Source organism: Castor canadensis, chromosome 7 (genome assembly GCF_047511655.1).
Source record: "Castor canadensis chromosome 7, mCasCan1.hap1v2, whole genome shotgun sequence".
Lineage (NCBI taxonomy): Eukaryota > Metazoa > Chordata > Mammalia > Rodentia > Castoridae > Castor > Castor canadensis.
In genome coordinates, this window is record NC_133392.1 from 98,392,782 (window position 1) to 98,413,353 (window position 20,572).

Sequence of the window (20,572 nt, forward strand, 5' to 3'; positions counted from 1 at the left end):
CTTTAATTTATTGGGGAGCCAATAAACTGGTGAAAAGAATCTTGAGAATCTACAGATATATTTTCTGGAGGAGGTAGAAGAGGAATAGGAGGTCCTTCTCTCATGAACTGACTCCTTGTTCCATTGAGAACACACCCCTTGTTGGGAAAAAATCTTGTGAAACTCCACATTTGTTTCCTGAAGTGTATAGAGGGAAAGGAGTCACTCTTCTCATAAGCTGGCCTTTTGGATCCATTGGGGGGAAAATTCCCTGGTATAAAAGAATCATTAGAGGCTCCAGATATGTTTTCTGGAGGAGTTGGAGGAGGAATATTAGGTCTTCCTTTGATGAACTGGCTCCTTGGATCCACTGGGGACCCATCTCCTGGTGGAAAATAATCTTGAAAAGCTTCAGGTATGTTTCCTGGAGGAGGTAGAGGAAAAGGAGGCCCTTTCTCATGGAGTGGTTCCTTCAAGCCTTTGGTGATTCATGTCCTGGTGGGAAAGAATCTTGAGATGTTCCAGATATGTTTGCAAGAGGAGGTGGAGGACAAAAAAGGAGGCATTCCTCATATGAACTGGCTCCTTTGATCCATTAGTGACTCATCCCTTGGTGGAAAAGGATGGTGGAAGCTTCCAATGTGTATCCTGAAGAAGGTGGAGGAGCAGCCTCTCTCATCATGAACTGACTCCTTGTATCCACTGGGACTGATCTCATGCAAAAGAATCTTGAAGAGCTACAGATATGTTTCCTTAGTCTATGGAGGAAAAGGATGCCTTCTTCTCATGAACTGTCTGCTTATCAATTGAGGACTCATTCCCTAGTAGGAAAGATCTTGAGAATCTTCAGATATGTTTCCTGGAAGAGGACAAGGAGGAAGGGAGCGCCTCTTCTTATGAACTGTGTCCGTAGATCCATTGGGAACACATCCCCTGGTGAAAAGGATTCTCAGCAGCTTCAGAAATATTTGCTGGAGTAAGTTGTGGAGGAAATGGAGGTCCTCTTTTCCTGAACTGTTTCCTTGGATCCATTGGTACTCATCCCCTGGTTGAAAAGTACCTTGAGAAGATACAGATATGTTTCCTAGAGGAGCTGGAGAAATGTAGCCCCTCTTATCATGAATCAGCTACTTGGATTCATTTTGGACTCATCATCTGGTGGAAAAGATTTTCAGAAGCTCCAGATATGTTTCTTGGACAAAGTGGAGGAGGAAAAGGAGGCCCTCCTCTCACAAACTGGCTACTTGAATCCATTGGGGACTCATTCCATGGTAGAAAAGAATTCTTAGAAGCTCCAGATATGTTTCCTGGAGAAATTGCAGGAGGAATAGGAGGCCTTTGTCTCATGAAATGGCTTCTTGGATTCATTGAGAACTCATCCCAACGTTGAAAAGAGTCTTTGAGAAGCTCCAAATATGTTTCCTGGAGGAGGTGGAAGAGGAAAAGGAGGCCCTCTTCTCATGAACTGGTTCCTTGTATCAATTGGGAACTTATTCTCTGGTGGGAAGAATCTCAATGAGCTCCTGGTTGTATCCTGGAGGAGATGGAGGAATAAGAGACCCTCTTCTCATTAGCTGGCTACATGGATCCATTGTGGACTCTTCCCCTGGTGGAAAAGAATCTTGAGAATCTCCAACATTTTTCCTGGATGAAGTGCAGGAAATGGAGGCCCTAATCACAGGAAGTTGTTCCTTGGACACATTGGGTCCTCATCCCCTTGTTGAAAAGCTCCAGTGTGTTTCCTGGAGGAGATGAAGGAAAAGAAACTACATGTCTCATGAACTGTCTCCTTGCATCCATTGGGAGCTCATCTGCTATTGGAGAAGATTCTTGCAAAGCTCATGTATATTATCTGGATTAGGTGGAGGAAAAGGAGACCCTCCTCTTATGAACTGACTCCTTAGATCCATTGGTGACTCATCTGAGGGTGGAAAATAATCATGAGATGTTCCAGATTCATTTTTTTAGGGAGGAAGTGGAGGAAAAGGAGGCTCTCCAAGCATGCAGTGGCTCCTTGTTCCATTTGCAACACATCCCTTGGTGGAAAAGATTCTTGAGAGGTTCCATACTTGTTTTCTGGAGAAGGTGGAGAAACAGGTGGTCTTCTTCTCACCAACTATCTCCTTGGATCCACTGGGGACACATTCCTTGTTGGAAAAGAATCTTGAGAAGCTCCAGATGTTTCCTGGAGGAGGTGGAAGAGGGAAAGGAGGCCCTCCACTCATAAACTGGCTCCTTAGTCCATTGGGAACATATCCCTTGGTGATAAAGAATCTTAAGGAGCTCCAGATGTTTCCTGGAGGAGGAAGAGGAAAATGAGGCCTTCTTCTCCTGAACTGGACCTTTGGACCCAGTGGGGATTTATCTCCTGTTGGAAAAGAATCTTGAAAAGCTCCAGGTATGTTTTCTGGAGTTGCTGGTGGAGGTAAAGGAGGCCCTCTTCTCATGAACTGATTCCTTGGATCTCTTGGTGCCCCATCCCCTTTGGAACACAATATTAAGAAGCTCCAGTCTGTTTCCTGGAGGTGGTGCAGGGAAAGAATGCCCATTTCTTATGAACTGGCTCCTTGGATCCACTGGGGACTCATCCCCTTGTGGAAAAGAATGTTTAGATACTGCAGATATTTCCTGGAAGACGTGGTCGGGTGGGGGGGGAAGGCCCGTTTCTCTTAAAGTGCCTCTGTGGATACTATGAGGACTCATTGCCTGATGGAAAAGTGTCTTGTGAAGTTACAGATAGCTTTTCTGTAGAAGGTTGAGGAAATAGAGGCCCTCTTCTTATGAACTTTCCCCTTGGATTATTGAGCATTCATCACCTGGTGTAAATGAATCTTGAGAAGCTTGAGATATGTTTCCTGCAGAAAGTGGAGGAAAAGGAGGCACTCTTCTCATGAAGTGGCTCCTTGAAACCATCCACTGGTGGAAAACAATCTTGAGAAGCTCCAGATATGTTTCCTGGAGGAGATGGAAGAAGAAAAGGAGGCTCTACTCTCATGAAGTGGCCCTTGGTCCATTGGGAATACATCCCTTTGTAGAAAAGAATTTTGAGAAACTGAAGATTTGCTTCCTTGAGGAGGTGGAGGAAATGGAGCTCCTCTTTGCATGAATTAATTCCTTGGATCCATTGAGGCCTTATCCCTGGGGGAACACAAGATTGAGAAGCTCTGATCTGTTTCCTGGAGAGGGTGGTGAAATAGAAATCCCATTTGTCATGAACTGGCTCCTTGGATCCACTGGGGACTCAACCCCTGCTGGAAAAGAATCTTGAGAAGCTCCAGATATGTTTCCTGGAGGATGGGGAGGAGAAATAGGAGGCCCTTCTCTTATGAACTGGATCCTTGCTCCATTGGGAATACATCCCTTAGTGGAGAAAATTCTTGTGAAGCTCCACGTATGTTTCCTGGAGTACATAGAGGGAAAGGAGGAGCTTTCCTCATGAACTAGCCTTTTGGATCCATTGGGGAATCATTCCCTGGTATTAAAGGATCATTGGAAGCTCCAGATATGTTCCTGGTGGAGCTAGTGGTGGAATATGAAGCCCTCCTCCCATGTCCTGGCTCCTTGGATCTTTTGGGTTCCCATCTCCTGGTGGAAAATAATCTTGGAAAGCTTCAGATATATTTTCTCGAGGAGGTAGAGGGAAGGAGGCCCTTTCTTATGGAGTTGTTCCTTTCCATCCATTGGGGATTCATGCCCTGGTGGAAAAGAATCTTGAGAAGTTCCAGATATGTTTCCCTAAGGAGATGGAGGAAGAAAAGGAGATGCTCTTCTCATGAACTTGTTAGTTGGATCCACTGCCAACTCATTCCTTCGTGGAAATCAATCCTTAGAAGCTCCAGTTATGTTTCCTGGATGAGATGCAGGAGGAATAGTCCTTACGCTCATGAACTGTCTCCTTTGACCCATTGGCACTTATCCCCTGGTGCTAAACAGTCTTGAGTAGCTACTGATATGTTTCCTGCAGGAAGTGAAGGAAAAGGAAGCCATTATCTTATGAACTATCTCCTTTGTCCATTGTTAACACATCCCTTGGTAGAAAGGATCTTGAGATCTTCAGATATGTTTCCTGGAAGAAGTGAAGATGGCAACCGAGGCCCAACAATCATGAACTGGTACCTTTGTCCATTGGGAACACATCCCCTCGCCAAAACGAATCTTGGGAAGCTCCACATATGTTTGTGGAGAAAAAGGAGTCCCTTTTATCTTGAACAGGCTATTTGGATCCATTAGGAGCTCATTCTCTGGTGTAAAAGAATCTTGAGAACCTCTGGATATGTTTCCTAGAGTAGGTGGAAGAAGAATAGTAGGCCCTCTTCTCATGAATTGGCTCCTTGGATCCAGTTGGGGACTCATCTCCTTTTAGAAAATAAGCTTTAGAGGCCTCAGCTATATTTCCTGGAGGAACTGGAGGAAATGCAAGCCCTCATCTCATGAACTCACTCCTTGGATCCACTGGGGAGTCTTCCTCTGATGGAAAGGAATCTTGAGAAGCACCAAATATATTTCCTGGAGGAAGTGGAGTTGGGAAAGGAAGCCCTGTTCTCATGAACTAGCTACTAGGATCCATTGGGGACTCACCCCCTGGTGGAGAAGAATCCTGAGAAGCTCCAGTTATGTTTTCTGGAGGAGGTGAAAGAGGAAAAGTAAGCTCTTCTCTCTTGAACTTGCTCCTTGGATCCAATGGGAGCACATTGCTTGGTGGAAAAGCTCCAGACTAGTTTCCCGGAGCAGGTGGAGGAAAAGGAGACTCTCTTCTCATGAACTGGCTCCTTGGATCCATTGGTGACTCATTTCTTGGTGGAAAAGATTCTTAATAAGCTCCAGGTATGTTTGCTGGAGGAGGCTGGGGAAGAAAAGGAGGTCTTCTTCTCATGAACTAGCTCCTTGAATCCACCAGGAACAATGGACCTCTGATTGGAAGAACAAAATCAAGGCCCATTAATGTGCTTTTGGTAGGCAGAGTTGAATTACGCACTTTTGAATTATCAAGGTTACCTTTGGTTTTATTTCTACTGGATTTCTTTTCTGAAGACACTTCTCTATCCAAAAAAGTTCTAGCTTGTTTACCAGAATCAGAATAAAATCTGTCTTGCCTCTGTGGAGTAAGAGCTGGATTAGTATATGGTTGGCCTGATGGAGGGATCATCATCCTTTTATCCTGTTTGAATGTATGGGACAGGGATCCAATCTCAAGAGGTCCCATTAGGCTATCATAGCTTGATTCTCCTTTTTCATTAGTAATCTGATGATCCAGAAGATTTTCCAGGCTTCTTGAGCCTTTTCCTCCTCCCTGTGGAAGCAAAGGTAGGGGTCTGAGTGGATCTTCCCACAACATTGGAGAGAAAAAAGCTTTCCTTTCAGATGAAGGTTGACCCAATGGTAAGGAACCATGTGAAAAATGCTCTTTGCCACATGGTGTATTTGAAATACCAAATGCATGAGGATTTTTTTTTCTAAAGTTCAAAATCAAACACCATTTAAATTTTGTCTCTTGCTAGCATTTGATTTCCTAAAATATTTGAGTTGTTTTTCAGCAGCATGGGCTACCAACCAATTAAAATGAGTTTTTTTCATAGAAAATAATCTGCCTTTGATAAGAATGATTTGTTCTGTCCATTTTTTCTTCAAGCTCTCTGGCTGCCTTTATTTTTTTAGGTCTCCAGGTCTTCAGCTACATGGCTGATCTTTTCTTCTACTTTGGAAAGTTTCTTCTCTGTGTCTCACTGGTAATGGTCTTCTACCATTAATTTCCTTTAGAATTTCATTTCATTTCCTTCATTCAGTTCTTCATTTTTTTAACATTCCCCTGAAGATTATTCTCAATTTCAAGCCATGTATTTTCTGATTGTAAAATGATTTGTTCAATCTGGAGATTATTAATATGCTCTGTAAAGTCTTCCTTTGTTCTATCTACTTCACACAACTGAACCTATATATTTAGGTTCTTTCTCTGTTTAAGATTTTTTTTAAAAGCATTTAATTTCAAAGCATACATCAGTTTCTCTAAAGCTCCTTGTGACTGATTATGTAGGTGAGCACTGTTTTCAGATCCACTCTTCATTTCTAATTCCAAGTTACAATCATATGTTATGTCTTCTCCACGAACAGCCCAGACTTTAATCTTTAGCAAATGTTCAGCTAGAGACCTGATGTGATCTTCATCATCATTTTGAACTTGTGCTGCCTGTGCCACAGTCTTAAGTGTTATTTTCTGTTTATTAACTTCACTCACTTGTTCCTTCCACACTTCAGCTTCTTGTAAAAGCTGTTTGCAGCTTTCCTGAAGCTGGAACTTTCAATTCAAAGTATCTGTCATTGAGTCCTTATGTTGTGCTTCATTGATTAGAAGTATTCTTAAGGTTGTTTCAGCTTTAGCTGCTTTTGATTTGAGAGATTTTGATTCATCTTCTAGGGACTGTATAATTTTTGACTTTTGTACCATCCATTCAACTTGTTTAGTATGTTTAGATTTCTCTTCTTTCAGTTCTTTTCCTAGAAAGGGTACTTCCTCAGGCTTAGACATGGATCTTCCCAGCTTTTCATAGGTTGTCTTCAAAGTCTGTGCTTTTATTGGGCTTGTCTCAAAGTTGGCTTCCTTTAAAGATGACACTAAGAGACAAAGATGGCAGCTAGCTGAAGCACCCTGGGACCTTGACCTGCACAATTTCAGCTAATACTCCAGCAAGGATCAGGTAACCCTGGTTTGTGTGCCAACTAAGATGCCACGAATACATAGGGAGCACATAATATTCAATGCTTGACCCTTAAATTAGCTTTTTATAGTGCATAACATCCAGGCAGCTGTGGGCCCACTGGTCTATTAGGCCACCAGCTGGGAAGCTGCTTTTTCCCATTTCTTTTCCTTTTCTTTTCCCTTTATTTCCTTCCCATCTTGACTGGTAAAGCAAAAATGCAATGCAGAGACCTGAAGAAAGAGATCTGCAAGCATCTGAGATGACCTGGATCCACCATAATACATGCAGACACAGAACCTCTGACTGCAGTCTGTGCTTCCCTGAAGCTGACCTATTTCCGTCCAAGTGAGTCTGCAACCCCACCAGCAAAAATGCAACACAGAGAACTGCAATAAGGGATCTAAAAGCACCTGGACAACCTGGACCCACCATAATATGTGTGGACACAGAATCTCTGACTATCATCTGCCTGCACTTCCCTGGAGCTGACCCATTCCCACTCTACTGAGTCTGCAAGTCCACCAGCTGAGTGTGATATATCATTTGCTGTAGAGGGAACCAAATAGTCTAGTGCAGCTGAGTGGACTGATTGAACCCGCATCCAGATAAAACTGGTGGTCCAATACCAGTTTCCCCTCTGCCTGGAGGGAACATTTCCCCTCTGCCTGGAGGCAGAGGGGGTTGCAGAATGCTTAGATGAATTAGCTGGTGTAGGGGTGGGGTGACTCAGTAGCACTCTGGTGAAAACTACACATTGCACTGCCTGGGAGAAACTTGGAGAAATTGAAAACTGACAGTCTTCAATTCTAGTTCACAGGCCTGCCCTGTAGAGGGAAGGGGCTAGTGACTGCTAATATATCAGCTCCTTGCAGGATCAATTCTGAGAAGCTGCCTGCACCAGATGGCCCATCCCACCAAGGGAAGTCTGGGTTAAAACACCCTGAGCCAACCCCTCTAAAGCTGTCCTATAGAGATGAGTAACATCCATTGTCATGCAGTCAGGCATAGCACCCTTAAGAAGAGACAGTGTCATGGTCAAAGCCCTTGTAAAAAGTGTCATTTTTTTCTTCCATTTTATTGTTACCTACCTACCTCTTCCATTCTGTCCAAGCACCAATTTGATTAGCCTCCTATTGCTCCACTTTCCTTCCTTTGCCCTAATGTTTTTTTTCTTCTCTTTTCTTCTTCTCTCCCTTACTTCTCCTTACAATCCTTTTGAGAAGACACAGAAACAACTAAGTGAACTCAGAGAGGACTTCAACAAACTCCAAAATGAAAACTAAGGAGATTATACAAAAAGAGATATATGAAATAAAGACGACAGCACAAGATATGAAAGAGGAGCTTAACAAGGATATGGAAAATCTCAGAAAAAAGAATCAAACAAAAATCCTGGAAATAAAAATTTCCTTAAATCAAATAAAAATTATAGTCGAAAGCCACTCCTGCAGACTAGACTGAGTGGAAGACAGAATTTCAGAGCCTAAAGACAAAATAGATATTAAAGAAAAAACAGAAGAATCCTTAGACAAAAGACTCAAGAGCTGTGATTCCATCAAAAGACCAAACCTATGAATCATGGGTATGGAAGAAGAAGAGGTACAAGTTAAAGATATACATAATATGTTCAACAAAATAATAGCAGAAAATTTCTCAAATCTCAAGGAAGAGATGCCCACTCAGGTACAGGAAGCCTCCAGGACACCAAACAGACATGAAAAAAATATAACCTCTTCATGGCATCTTATACTTAAAACAACTAGCACAGAGAACAAGGAAGCAATATTGAAAGCTGCAAGAGAGAAAAATCAAATAACATATAAATGTTAAGGCCATGAAAATAACAGCAGATTTCTCAACAGAAACCTTAAAATCCAGAAGGACATGGAGTGAAGTATTCTGAGCATTAAAAGAAAACAATTTTAGTCCTAAGATACTGGAACGGTAGAAGAAGATTTTCCAAGCAAATGGCCCCTAAAAACAGGCACAAGTAGCAATACTTATATCAGATAAGGTGGACTTCAAATCTAAATTAGTCAGAAGAGACAAAGAAGGACACTTCATACAAATAAAAGGAGAAATCATCAAGAGGAAATAGCAATAACATCAAGAGGAAATTACAATTATCAACTTATATGCACAAAATGTTGATGTGCATATAACATACACTAATGGACTTAAAATCACAGCTATACTCCAACTCAGTGATAGTTGGAGATTTTAATACTCCTCTATCACCAATAGGTAGGTGAATCAACAAAGAAATTCTAGAATTGAATGACATCATAGATCTAATGGACCTGACAGATGTCTAAAGAGTATTCCATCCTGCAACAGCACAACATACATTCTTCTCAGCAGCCTGTGGAACTTTCTCCAAAATAAATTATATCCTAGGGCACAAAGCAAGTCTTAACAAATATAAAATTGAAATAACCCCCTGCATTCTGTCTGACCACAACACAATAGAACTAGAACTCAACAACAAAAGAAGCAACAGAAAATACTCAAACAATTGGAGGCTTAATAACACATTGCTCAACGATCAGTCAGTCATAGAATAAATAAAGGAGGAAATCAAAAGTTTCCCAGAATTTAATGAAAATGAAAACACAACCCATCAGAACCCATGGGACACAGCAAAGGCAGTCCTAAGAGGAAAGTTTATAGCCATGAGTGTGTACATCAAAAAAAAAAAAAAAACAAAACACAGAAAGATCTCAAATAAATGACCTAATGTTGCATCTCAAACTCCTAGAAAAACAAGAACAAGCAAAACCCAAAGCAAGCAGAAGGAGAGAAATCATAAATCCAAGGGTCAAAATCAATGAAATAAGAGATCAAAAAAAAAGGAGCATCAACAAAAGAAAATGTTGGGTTTTTGAAAAAATAAACAAGATTGACAAACTCCTAGCAAATCTGACTAAAATGAGAAGGGAAGAGACCCAAATTAATAAAATCAGAAATGAAAAGGGGGAGATAACAACAAATACCAAAACATCCAGGAAATCATCAGGGCTAATTTGAAAACCTATATTCAAATAAATTGGAAAATCTAGAAGAAGTGGACAAATTTCTAGATATATATGACCACCCAAAATTGAACCAAGAGGATACTAATCACTTAAACAGATCTATAACACATGATGAATTGACTCAACAATGAACAAGTCTCCCAAAAAAGAAAGTCCAGGACCGGATGGATTTTCCCCTGAATTCTACCAGACCTTTAAAGAAGAACTAATGCCAACACTCCTTAAATTTTTCCACAATATAGAAAGGGAAGGAACACTGCCAAACTCACTCTATGAATTCATCCTGAAACTAGACAGGACACAACAAAAAGCATTACAGGCCAATCTCTTTAATGAACATAGATGCAAAAGTCCTCAATGAAATAATGGCAACCAACATTCAAGAGCATATCAAAAAATTCACACACTATGATCAAGTCAGCTTCATCCCAGGGATGCAGAGATGGTTCAACATATGAAAATTGTTAAATGTAATACAGCGTATTAACAGAAGTAAAGGCAAAAACCACTTGATCTTCTCAATAGCTGCAGAAAAACCTTCAATAAAATTCAACATCCTTTCATGATAAAAGCTCTGATGAAACTAGAAATAGAAGGAATGTACCTCAATATAATAAAGGCTGTATATGACAAACTTATAGCCAACATTATACTTAATGGGGAAAAACTGAAACCATTTCCCCCTAAAGTCAGAAATGAGATAAAAGTGCCCACTCTCCCCATTCTTACTCAACATAGTCTTGGAATTCCTAGCCAGAGCAATAAGATAGGAAGGAGAAATAAAAGGAATACAAATTGGTAAGGAAGAAGTCAAACTATTCCTATTCACAGATGACATGATCTTATACCTAAAAGACCTGAAAAACTCCACCAAAAAACTCAACATAAGCTGCTTCAGCAAAATAGCAGGATACAAAATCAATTTACAAAAATCAGTAGCCTTTCTATATGCCAACAATGAACAGATTGAGAAAGAATATAGGAAAACAATTCCATTTACAATAGCCTTAGAAAAATCAAATACCTGGGATTAAGCTTAACAAAGGATGTGAATGACTTCTACAAGAAAAAACTATAAAACCACTGAAGAAAGAAACAAAGAAGACTACAGAAAATGAGATCTCCCATGCTCATGGACTGGTAGAATTAACATAGTAAAAATGGCTATACTACCAAAAACAATCTACATGTTTAATGCAATTCCCATCAAAAGCCCAAGGACATTCATCACAGAGATTGAAAAATCAACCCTCAAGTTCATTTGGAAGCACAAAAGACTGCCAATAGCCAAGGCAATACTCAGCAAAAAAAAAGCAATGCTGGAGGTATCACAGTACTCGACTTCAAACTATAATACAGAACCATAGTAGTAAAAACAGCATGGTATTGGCACAAAAATAGATATGAAGACCAGTGGAACAGAATAGAAGACCCGGATATAAATCTATGCAACTAAGTCCACCTAATTTTTGACAAAGGCACCAAAAATACACATTGCAAAGACAGCCTCTTCAACAAATATTGCTGGGAAAACTGGATTTATGCCTGCAGAAATCTGAAAATAGATTCATGTTCATCACCCAGTACCAGTATCAGCTCAAAGTAGATCAAGGACCTTAATATAAGACCTGAAACCTTGAAGCTAACACAGGAAAAAGCAGGAATACACTGGAAGCAATAGACATAGGCAATGACTTCCTCAGTAGAACTCAATTGGCTCAGCAACTAAGAGAAAAGTTTGACAGATGGGAGTACATGAAATCAAGAAGCTTCTGCACAACAAAAGAAATGGTTTCTAAATTGAAGAGGCTATGCACAGAATGGGAGAAAATCTTTGCCAGCTATATATCAGACAAGGAACTGATAACCAAAATATACAGGGAGCTCAAAAAAATAAACTACCCAAAAATCATTGACCCAATGAAGAAATGGGCAACTGAACTAAACAGAGCCTTTTCAAAGAAAGAAGTCCAGACAGCTAAAAAACACATGAAAAAATTCCACCAATCTGGGACCACAAAGGAAATGCAAATCAAAACCACATTAAGATTCCACTTCACTCCTGTTAGAATAGCTAGCATCAACAACACTTACCACAAATAATGTTGGCAAGGATGTGGGGGAAAAAGGAACCGTCATAGACTGCTGGTGGGAATATAAGCTTGTACAACCAATATGGAAAACAATATGGAGGCTCCTCAAAAAACTAAAAATAGAACTGCTATGTGATCCAGCAATACTACTCCTAGGGATCTACCCTAAAGGAATGCGAGTCAGCTTACAACAAAGGCACCTACACACCCATGTATAACAGCATTATTCACAATAGCTAAGCTATGGAAACAGCCAAGGTATCTGAGTACTGACCAATAGATTAAGAAAATGTGGTATTTATATACAATGGAATTTTACTGAGCCACAAAGAATGAAATTTTGTCATTCACAGGTAAATGGATATAACTGGAGAACATTATCTTAAGTGAAAGTAGCCAGGCTCAGAAGGCAGAAAGTCAGGTGTTCTCTCTGATATGTGGAATACAAATGCAGCAATATTATGAAACACTGGTCACACTAAGAGGAGGTCATGCACAGGAGGGGTAGGGAAACTAAGAACTTGAATATGGTTGATATGCTCTCTCTACAAGAATGAGTATAGAAATTAAAGGCGATAAACCAATTGGGGTTATAGTACACATAAACATGGAAATATCACAAGGAAACTCCCTGTGTAGCTACCTTTATCTCAAACATGCAAAAATGTCATGTTTTTCATTTTATCTTTTTTTCTTCTAATTGGAGAAAAGGAGGGTGCAACAGATGCTGGGGGTGGGGAATTGGCACCAGTGGGAGGGAGGGAGTGGCAGGGAAAGGGGGTAGGAGGGTGAATACAGTGCAAAAAAATGTGTACACATGCATGTAAATGCAAAAACAATACCTGCTAAAACTATTCCAGGGATCAGGGAAGAGGGGGTAAAGGAGAGCAGTGGAAGGGGTGAATTCAAGTATGATATATTTGATAACTTGTAAGAACTTTTGTAAATGGCACAATGTACCCTCACCCAGCACTACATTAAAGGGGAAAAAATAAAGACAACATTAAGCCATCATGCTGTTTTTGAACAAGGTTAACTTTTTCAAGTAGCTTACATTTCTCTTCAATTAGTCCAGAAAGCTTTATAATAAGCTTTTTTTTCTCTTCTCACATAAAGTCAGCTTTTCACTGATGGAAAAGTTCTACACACACACACATACACACAAATTGATAGAATAGAAAAAAGTCTAGTATAGCAACCCATATCAACAATTCCCATGGAAAATCATAGGGCTTGGTCTCAGTTCTTGAGGGTTGTCACAACCCTACAAAATTCCTTTAGGACCAACCAGCCCCAAGTATGGCTTGAAGGCTGCTGTGGCTGTTGCTAAGGCCTGTCAAACATTCAAAGTTCTGCAGCAACCCGAACGCTTCCTGCTTCACCTCTGGCCTGGAGCAGACCACTGTGGATCTGGCTGGGGGGTGAGGGGTGGGGGTGGGGCAAGAGGTTGGCTAACACGCAGTTCACTCCATCCACAGGAGAGAAGACTTGGCCCCTTTCTTAAGCTTTACATGATATCTGCCAGATCTTGGCCTGGAGGTCCCATTGTCTTATATAAAATGGATAGACTTCCCAGATGACCTAAAGCTCATCTAGGCATCCTCATAGAGCCTAAGAAAAGTATTCTTTTTTGAGGAGGAAGCAGAGCTCCCATTGTTTATTACTGAATCCAGACTTAGATTTCATTGTAGAGAAGCAACAATTTATTCACACATAACACACCAGTCTTAATTTCTGTTGTGTCACAACACAGTTGCTCTGCTTTGGTCAGACTGGTTCCATTGGTACTTTCTGAAGATGCTGAACATCCCTTTTCCTTATTCTACACAGAAAGATGTTTTATTCTTGACTTTGTCATAATGTTATGGTGAGGCCCAAATGAGATAATGTGGCTAAATGTTTTTGGAAGTTGTAAATATATGGTAATGTTCTAATTTCTGCTTGGGAAGATATCAAGGGAAGAGTTGATAGTGACAGTACTTCTCCTCTGTTGAACTCAGGTACCTTTTTAAGCTACTCAATGTGATTCTTGTTCTCATTGGCATTCTTTTTCTCCTCCCTCATGATGTCCTTCAGGAAAAAGAGGAATGTGGATAAATGGATCCCAACAGACATGTCCTGGCATTTCAGGGAGGGTCAGGGTATAATGATGCCATTCTGCAAAGGCAGCCTGTGTGAAGAAAAAGGAAAAGAAACCAAATGATGTGGATTCTAAAATTACAAAAGACATTTATTTTCAGTTTATGAAAGGAAAATGTAGTTTGAATGCAAAGCTGATTAAATTGGATCAAAAAATTAGAATTAAATACAAAAATAATGCATGTGGTTATGGTTTCAATTTTTATATATCTTGGCTAGTTGAAAGTGATGGCTCCCAGAACAAGCATAACTCAGCTTGTTTCTGCTTACAGAGTGTTTTTCACTATCATATATGTTGCTAACATTTCTTCCATTATGTATGTTGTATAGCAGAGTTACAGTTATTGAGGGAATAACTTGAAATTTTGATTCATATGTTCCTGGAATCTTAACAACAAATGTTGCATTAACATCGAATCTTTTTTCAGTTTGTTTTGCCAAAATTAAGCTCATCTGTAGTAGATACTGTTTTAACTAGTGAAAGAAATATTTTATGAACATACCACAAGTTATGGCTATGAACTAATGAGATCAGAATCTAGTTTTGCTTTATGGCATCAGCCTCATTACTTCGCTGTTACATTTCAGACCCAAGGGCATCTGTTGCTGTTCCATTTGCTGCCTGCCCTGCCTACACAGGTACCTGCTCCTTAACTAGGAAAGTCTTAATCTAATTCATATTCTTATTCCTGGACTAATGGAATCAATGCAGATGAAGGTGAAGTCGTTTATTCTAAACATGGGGAAGTGGTGCTGTGATTCTTATCTCCATGTGAAGCTTGCTGTCTCACTTTAGAGGACTCACAGATTTGTTTGGGGTGTCTGCAGTCATGGGGTCAGCCAGGGGAATCCATCCCCATTCTCCCTCATTCTTCCTCTGCTGAGCGTAAGATGCAGCTCTGTGCTAGAGTTTGGGGGACACCATCAGCAATAGAGAACACTGTCTTAGGGGTCATTAAATAAGGTCACAGCTGTAAACACATTACATAGTGCCTGTCTGGCACAGAGCAAAAGGTCAGTGTTTTGTTCTTTGCTGAGAGGGATTCTTGTGTGTAACCTGCAGTCAGTCCAGGGCCTGATCACTCTTTAAAGAGTTTGTTTTGCTGCTCCTGGACTCCCATTCCCTTCAGTTTTCAGCAATGATTTTAATTAATTTATTTTGCTGTACTGGTGTTTAAACTCAGGGCTTTGTACTTGCTAGGCAGGCTCTCTACCACTTGAGCCTGCCCTTTTGCTTTAGTTATTTTTTGACTAGGGACTCACATTTTTTGCTCAGACTCGTCTGGACTGCAATTCTATTTACCTCTCCTACACAGCTGGTGTTTCAGGTGTGCACCACCATGTGTGGTTTATTTGTTGAGATGGGGAGATGGTCTCACTAACTTCTTGCCTGTCTTAGTCTCCAACTGTGATCTCCTGATCTTTGCCCCCTAAATAGCTGGGTTTACAGATATGAACCACTGTGCCCAGCCTTGAACAGCGTTTTTGGTTAACAGTTTCTTTGCACATTCTTTTAACACTATCCAATAGTTTCAGTCTATAAGCTTTCTTGCCTCAGTCTAGCCTCACTCTTGAACCCCAGACATCTGGATAGTGTTTCAGCACTTCAAGATAGTAGATACTGCATTTTCAGGAGAAGACATCTTTCCTCCACCCTAGTTAGAACTTTTTAAGTTTCAAATAAAAACCCAAGTCTAACAAATGTAAACTAAGAGGGGAACTTGCTGGAGAGATATTAAGATCTCCCCTATAATCTTGGCAGTAAGGGAGTCTGGAGTGAGCCTCATCAGGGACTATAATGTTGCCTGGATGTCCTCCCTGTGTACTCTCTTCATCCTTCCTGGGAACAGCTTTCTCACATGGCTGGTAGCTGCAGAGGTTTGCAATCTGTTCTTGAATTCCAGTTCTAAAAGTCTTGTGGAGGAATTGATTAACCTAAGGTGCACATAAGATGCTCACTGTAAGGACCTCTGGTGGGGTACCTGTTGGGGATCCTTCTACAGAAGGGAGGGATCACAGGAAACAGGCAGTCCCTTACTACTTTCTACCAATGTGCTATTCAGTGGGTGGCCCTGCTACAGCATCACCCTGGAACTCCCTAGAAAGGGCATCAGGCCCTACCTCAGACCCACAAGGTCAGAATTAGCATTTTAACAAGATCCCCAGGCAATTTGATGTACTGGAAAGGAGAAGCCTGATCTATTACACTATCCTAAATACTCAATTTTTATCTCCTACAAAGAGACTGTAAAAGATTATCAACACTCACTGTAAAGCAGCCACTGAGTAGCACATTGTATGGGTTAATCGACTCGTTAGCATTATTACTGACTTCTATTCAGACCTTTTAAGACCATGTACCACTCTTTCTTTTTTTCCCTTCACTTTTTCAAAATGTAATAAATGCTTAAAACAGTCATGTAATTAGCATTTACTGTATGTGATACATGCAAATTCTTTGACATTCTTCTTACCAAAGAATGGAGCCTACACTTCCCTCCCCTTAAAAGTGGGTTGGCCTTAGTGACTTAATTCTATTAAATAGAATGTAACAGAATAATACTGTGTGGTTTCAGAGACTATAAAAGGCCATAAAAGGTGATGCAGCATCTGCTTTGCTCTTTCTTAGGACACTGGGTCTTGGAACCCAGACACCATCCCCTGAGGAAGTTCAAACCATATGAAGAAGCCATGCTTGTGTATTCTGGAGGACAGCCCACCCCCGATCCCAGACAAATGCCAACATTAATTTCCAGAGATATGAGAAAAACCCCCAGGTGAGACCCACCTAGTTGATTCCCAGAACCATGAAAAGGTGATAATTAGGAAAAAATTGCTAGTTTAGGGTAGTTATTATGTAGCAATAGTTGCTGAAACACTGTTAATGTCTTACCCACTCTAGTAGTAGAGACTTTTGAGGGATGCAAAAACTGATTCTACAAAGACCCTCATGAGAAAACTACCTAGCAGAAACTGACAAAGTGCCATTTAAAATTAGATGATAGGAACATTAAAGACAAACTTCCATGTTAGTTGCTACATAGGTAGGTTATTAATGCTTTATTTACCATCGTAGAGAATACACTAAGAAGGAAGTAACAGTTGAGTCATTATTTGAAGACAATGAGATCACATTTCCTATTTATCTCCCTCTCCACTTTCTACCACTGTTCTTTCAAAATGACATTTTTTAGTCTTCCTTTTCTTCTAGCTCCCTTCTTTCTGTTATCATAAGGCTTGCTTTATAATCTGAAAATTAAATGGGGTGGGGGCAACATAACCACTTCACCTTCCTTCTCTATCTCCTATAAATTTGCCTCTGTTTTCTCCCTTCCCACTCCTATCCCCATTCTTTTAGACTTGCAGTTGGAGTTGGATATCCTTCCACTTTGAGTATCCCATCCCTTCTTTTGGGATCTTGCTGATATCATCCCTCATCTCTTCCTTCCATTTGTTTTTGAGTTAGAAAGCTTTCCTTACATTTTATAAAATGTTCAATCATCCTCATCTTAAACATTTTTCTCAAAATCATATGTTCTTTTCTAAATGCTTCACAGATCTCTTGTCTACTTGTTATGCAGCTATTCTGAATGAGTGGGTTCCACTTGCTGATTTGGCTTTCCTGTGTTGCCCTCACTGTGAACCCTTTGTCATCTGGCTTCTGCTCCCACCTCTTATCTGAAGCTGTTCTCTTCATTGGTGTTAGTGACCTCATTACCAAATCCAATGGAAATGTCTCTCCCTACATCCTTATAATTCTTTATCATCTCTCCTTAATAAATACCAGTTTTAGCACTGCTTCTGCCTGCCTTATGACTGCCCCCTTCCCCATGTTTCTGTCCTGAACTGCTCCTTTTCAGCCTCTTGAGTGCTTCTCTTAGCAGCCCTCCAACCCCCGCACATACACAGGTGTTCTGCAGAGTTCCTTCCCAGATGTTTCAAACTGCACACCCCCATCTGCATCTCTAGTGTTACCTCTACATTGTTGGCAGCTAAATTTCTGTCTCCAAGTATCTCTCCTGAATGCCTTTCTATCTGAAAAGCTCCCCCTCTCTAGCTGAAAGGCCCTAGAAATCTCAACTCAACATACCCCAAACTGAGCCTACCATCTTTTCTCTCATTTCCCAGATCTTCCTTCTTTTTTTTTTTTCTGTTTTCTATTCCAACTCCTCTCTGAGTGATCACAGAGTTTGCAGGATTGGGTCTCATGTAATGCCCACCCCAGGGCATCCCCTGCCGCAGAGACTTGCCAACACTAGCCTGGTTGATACATGGCTGCTCAACGCCTATCTGCCGGTCACAGAGACCTACACTGAAACTCAGCCACCAGGTGGTTGCTGCCTGTGTTCTCCAATTGGGCCATCAGCCATGTCGCCATTGTATCACGGAATGGGCAGAAATTGGTCCTCACTGGAGTGTTGTGGGTATGGACTTGCACTCTCTGATTTAAACCTCGCATGAGCATTACCTGTAGACTCACAGAAACCATGCTCACCATCAGAACATTGTGCTCAGCACTGAGTCTGATCCAGGAACTCATTTTACAGCACAAGTGTGAACTATCAGACCTGGCCAAGAATTTCTCCTTTACAGTGAATGTGGAGTTAAGCTTTGTCAGTATAGAAAGCTGGAGGAACATTGCAGGAGGAAGGAGCTATTCTTTTTGCTTTGGGTGGCCTCTTCTTGTAGAGTGTGTGTATGCACGAGTATGTGGTTTCTTCAGTGCCCAGTGACTGGCAGCACAGAGCACCTTTCTGTGCACTGCCTTTTATAGAGCTACTAGCCAAGCATCTGCCTACCTCAGGGAACCTGGCTCCAGCGGCTTTTCAGTGAAGGTAAATGGGGGCACATTGCTGTGAAAGCCTTTCCCCAGAACATCTTTCAGTGAGTTCTGAGACACAGCTCCCATCTGAGGATAGCTGTCCTTAGTACCCCAGAAAGTAGCTTTCCAGAAAGTTCCCCTGGCATGACACCTTACTGAACTTCTTTGCCATCCATTGAGCCAGATCATGGTCTCTCCAATCACATCAGGATCTTAGTTCTGAAAGGGGGCAGTGTCCTCAGGATGGGGGCTGCTCCTAATGCCTGCCTTCCATCTGTGTTTTTGAGTTCTCTTTATCTCTCACCATCAGGGTCCCCCTTCCTCTAAGGATCCCATGTTCAAATACTGGGTGATTTTTTGGTTTGGTAATTGGACTGTGACTGATGCACATTGCCATAGAATCTAGATGGCATTAAGTGGTGAGATTCTTGGAAAGCCTTGTTCCTACCAAAAGAGAAGATTCTTCACCAACTCTCCTGAATTCTGAAAGCATCATAAAAAGAGCACTGCATTGGAGAAAATGATGGTGACTGAGCTAGCCAAGGCAATGCTAAGACCTGTCATATATGTGGAAAGTCACCCAGCTAGGGCTCACAGTGCTTTCAAAACTGGGGATCCTTGTGACTCTAGGCACTGCCTCCCTTCTCTCTAGGAATCAAGGAAATGGAAAGATTCAGGCAGCAGGAGAATCCTATTGTATCCCTTCCAAGAAGGGAGATAGATCAAAAGAGAAATGGGTCAAGGGCAGGTTGGTGTGGGAAATTGTTGAGTGAGCTACAAAAATGTTAGGTTAGCTGCATAGAATAGAGGGTAAGAACCCGAGCTTTGCAATTCTGTTGCTTTCCAGTCTGATAAATGCACACCAGCAGGAGCAGAGTAATTAAAATTACAAATAGGAAAATGTACTTTAAAACCAATAAAACCCAGAGGAGTAGTCAAAGCACTGGTGGCTCATGCCTGTAATTCTTGGAGGCTGAGATCAGGAAGATCATGGTTCAAGGCCAACCTGGGCAAATAGTTTGCCAGACTCCATCTCCAAAATGGAGTGGAGGAGTGGCTCAAGTGTTAGAGCGCTTGCTTTGCAGGCATGATGCCCTGAGCTCAAATCCTAGTCTTCCTCACCTCCCTCCCCCCACCAAAAAAAAAACTAGGAGAGAAAAATGATGCTAAAATAAGAGAAAACAACTGAAAAGAACTTAAAACACTTTCAAAAGATTGAAAAACAAAACCAGAAGTTCAGAAATTAAAGGGTATAACCAGGGAAGAATGTGACAAAGGAATTAAAAATCCAGATGTTAAAATCAGCTTAGAATTTCAAAGATACAGTTGTGAAAAAAGCTACAGTGAAAAAGGAAACAAAAATCTTTTAAAGTGAAAAACAATAGGGGGGAAATTAAATGAAATATAAAGAGTAAGCAGGTAGCTGAAACATTTTAAAGACAGATTTAGAATATGTTAAGACTAGTCAAAGGGATATAACATTCTCTAAGTGCTAAACATTAGAGAACAAAGCAAGCTAAAAATAAATACGGAAGACAAGACATGAACAATTTAAAACACGAGAACAAACATTTTTCTAAAAAGCAAATCACCTGCTTTGTAAAGACACCTCTGGCTTTTGTTACTATTATTTTCCAGATTCTAAAGTAGCCACAAATTCTATTAGATTGTCTCTATACCTTTTATTCTCAAGGTCAAGTCCTTTGGGAAGTACCCCTCAGGGTTCCTTTAGACCAAAGCCAAAGGTAGCAAGCAGTTCAAAATGTTTTGCTTCTTTAGTTCCTCTTTCTGCAAAGGCTCCTGTCTCCC

At 40.8% G+C, this 20,572-nt stretch overlaps 1 protein-coding gene and 1 pseudogene across 1 annotated transcript in view; both read right to left on the bottom strand.

Moving 5' to 3' along the window:
- Nucleotides 1-1,660: 1,660 nt before the first annotated feature.
- Nucleotides 1,661-7,775, bottom strand: LOC141424878 (melanoma inhibitory activity protein 2-like; annotated as a pseudogene).
- A 4,885-nt stretch (nt 7,776-12,660) lies between these two features.
- The window catches only part of St6galnac5 (ST6 N-acetylgalactosaminide alpha-2,6-sialyltransferase 5), a 200,161-nt gene continuing 192,249 nt past the window's right edge, over nt 12,661-20,572 (bottom strand). Inside the window, exon 5 of the mRNA XM_074079736.1 lies at nt 12,661-13,972. Coding sequence (XP_073935837.1) covers nt 13,939-13,972 — 34 coding nt within the window. The 3' untranslated portion in view covers nt 12,661-13,938. The remainder of the gene's footprint in view (nt 13,973-20,572) is intronic.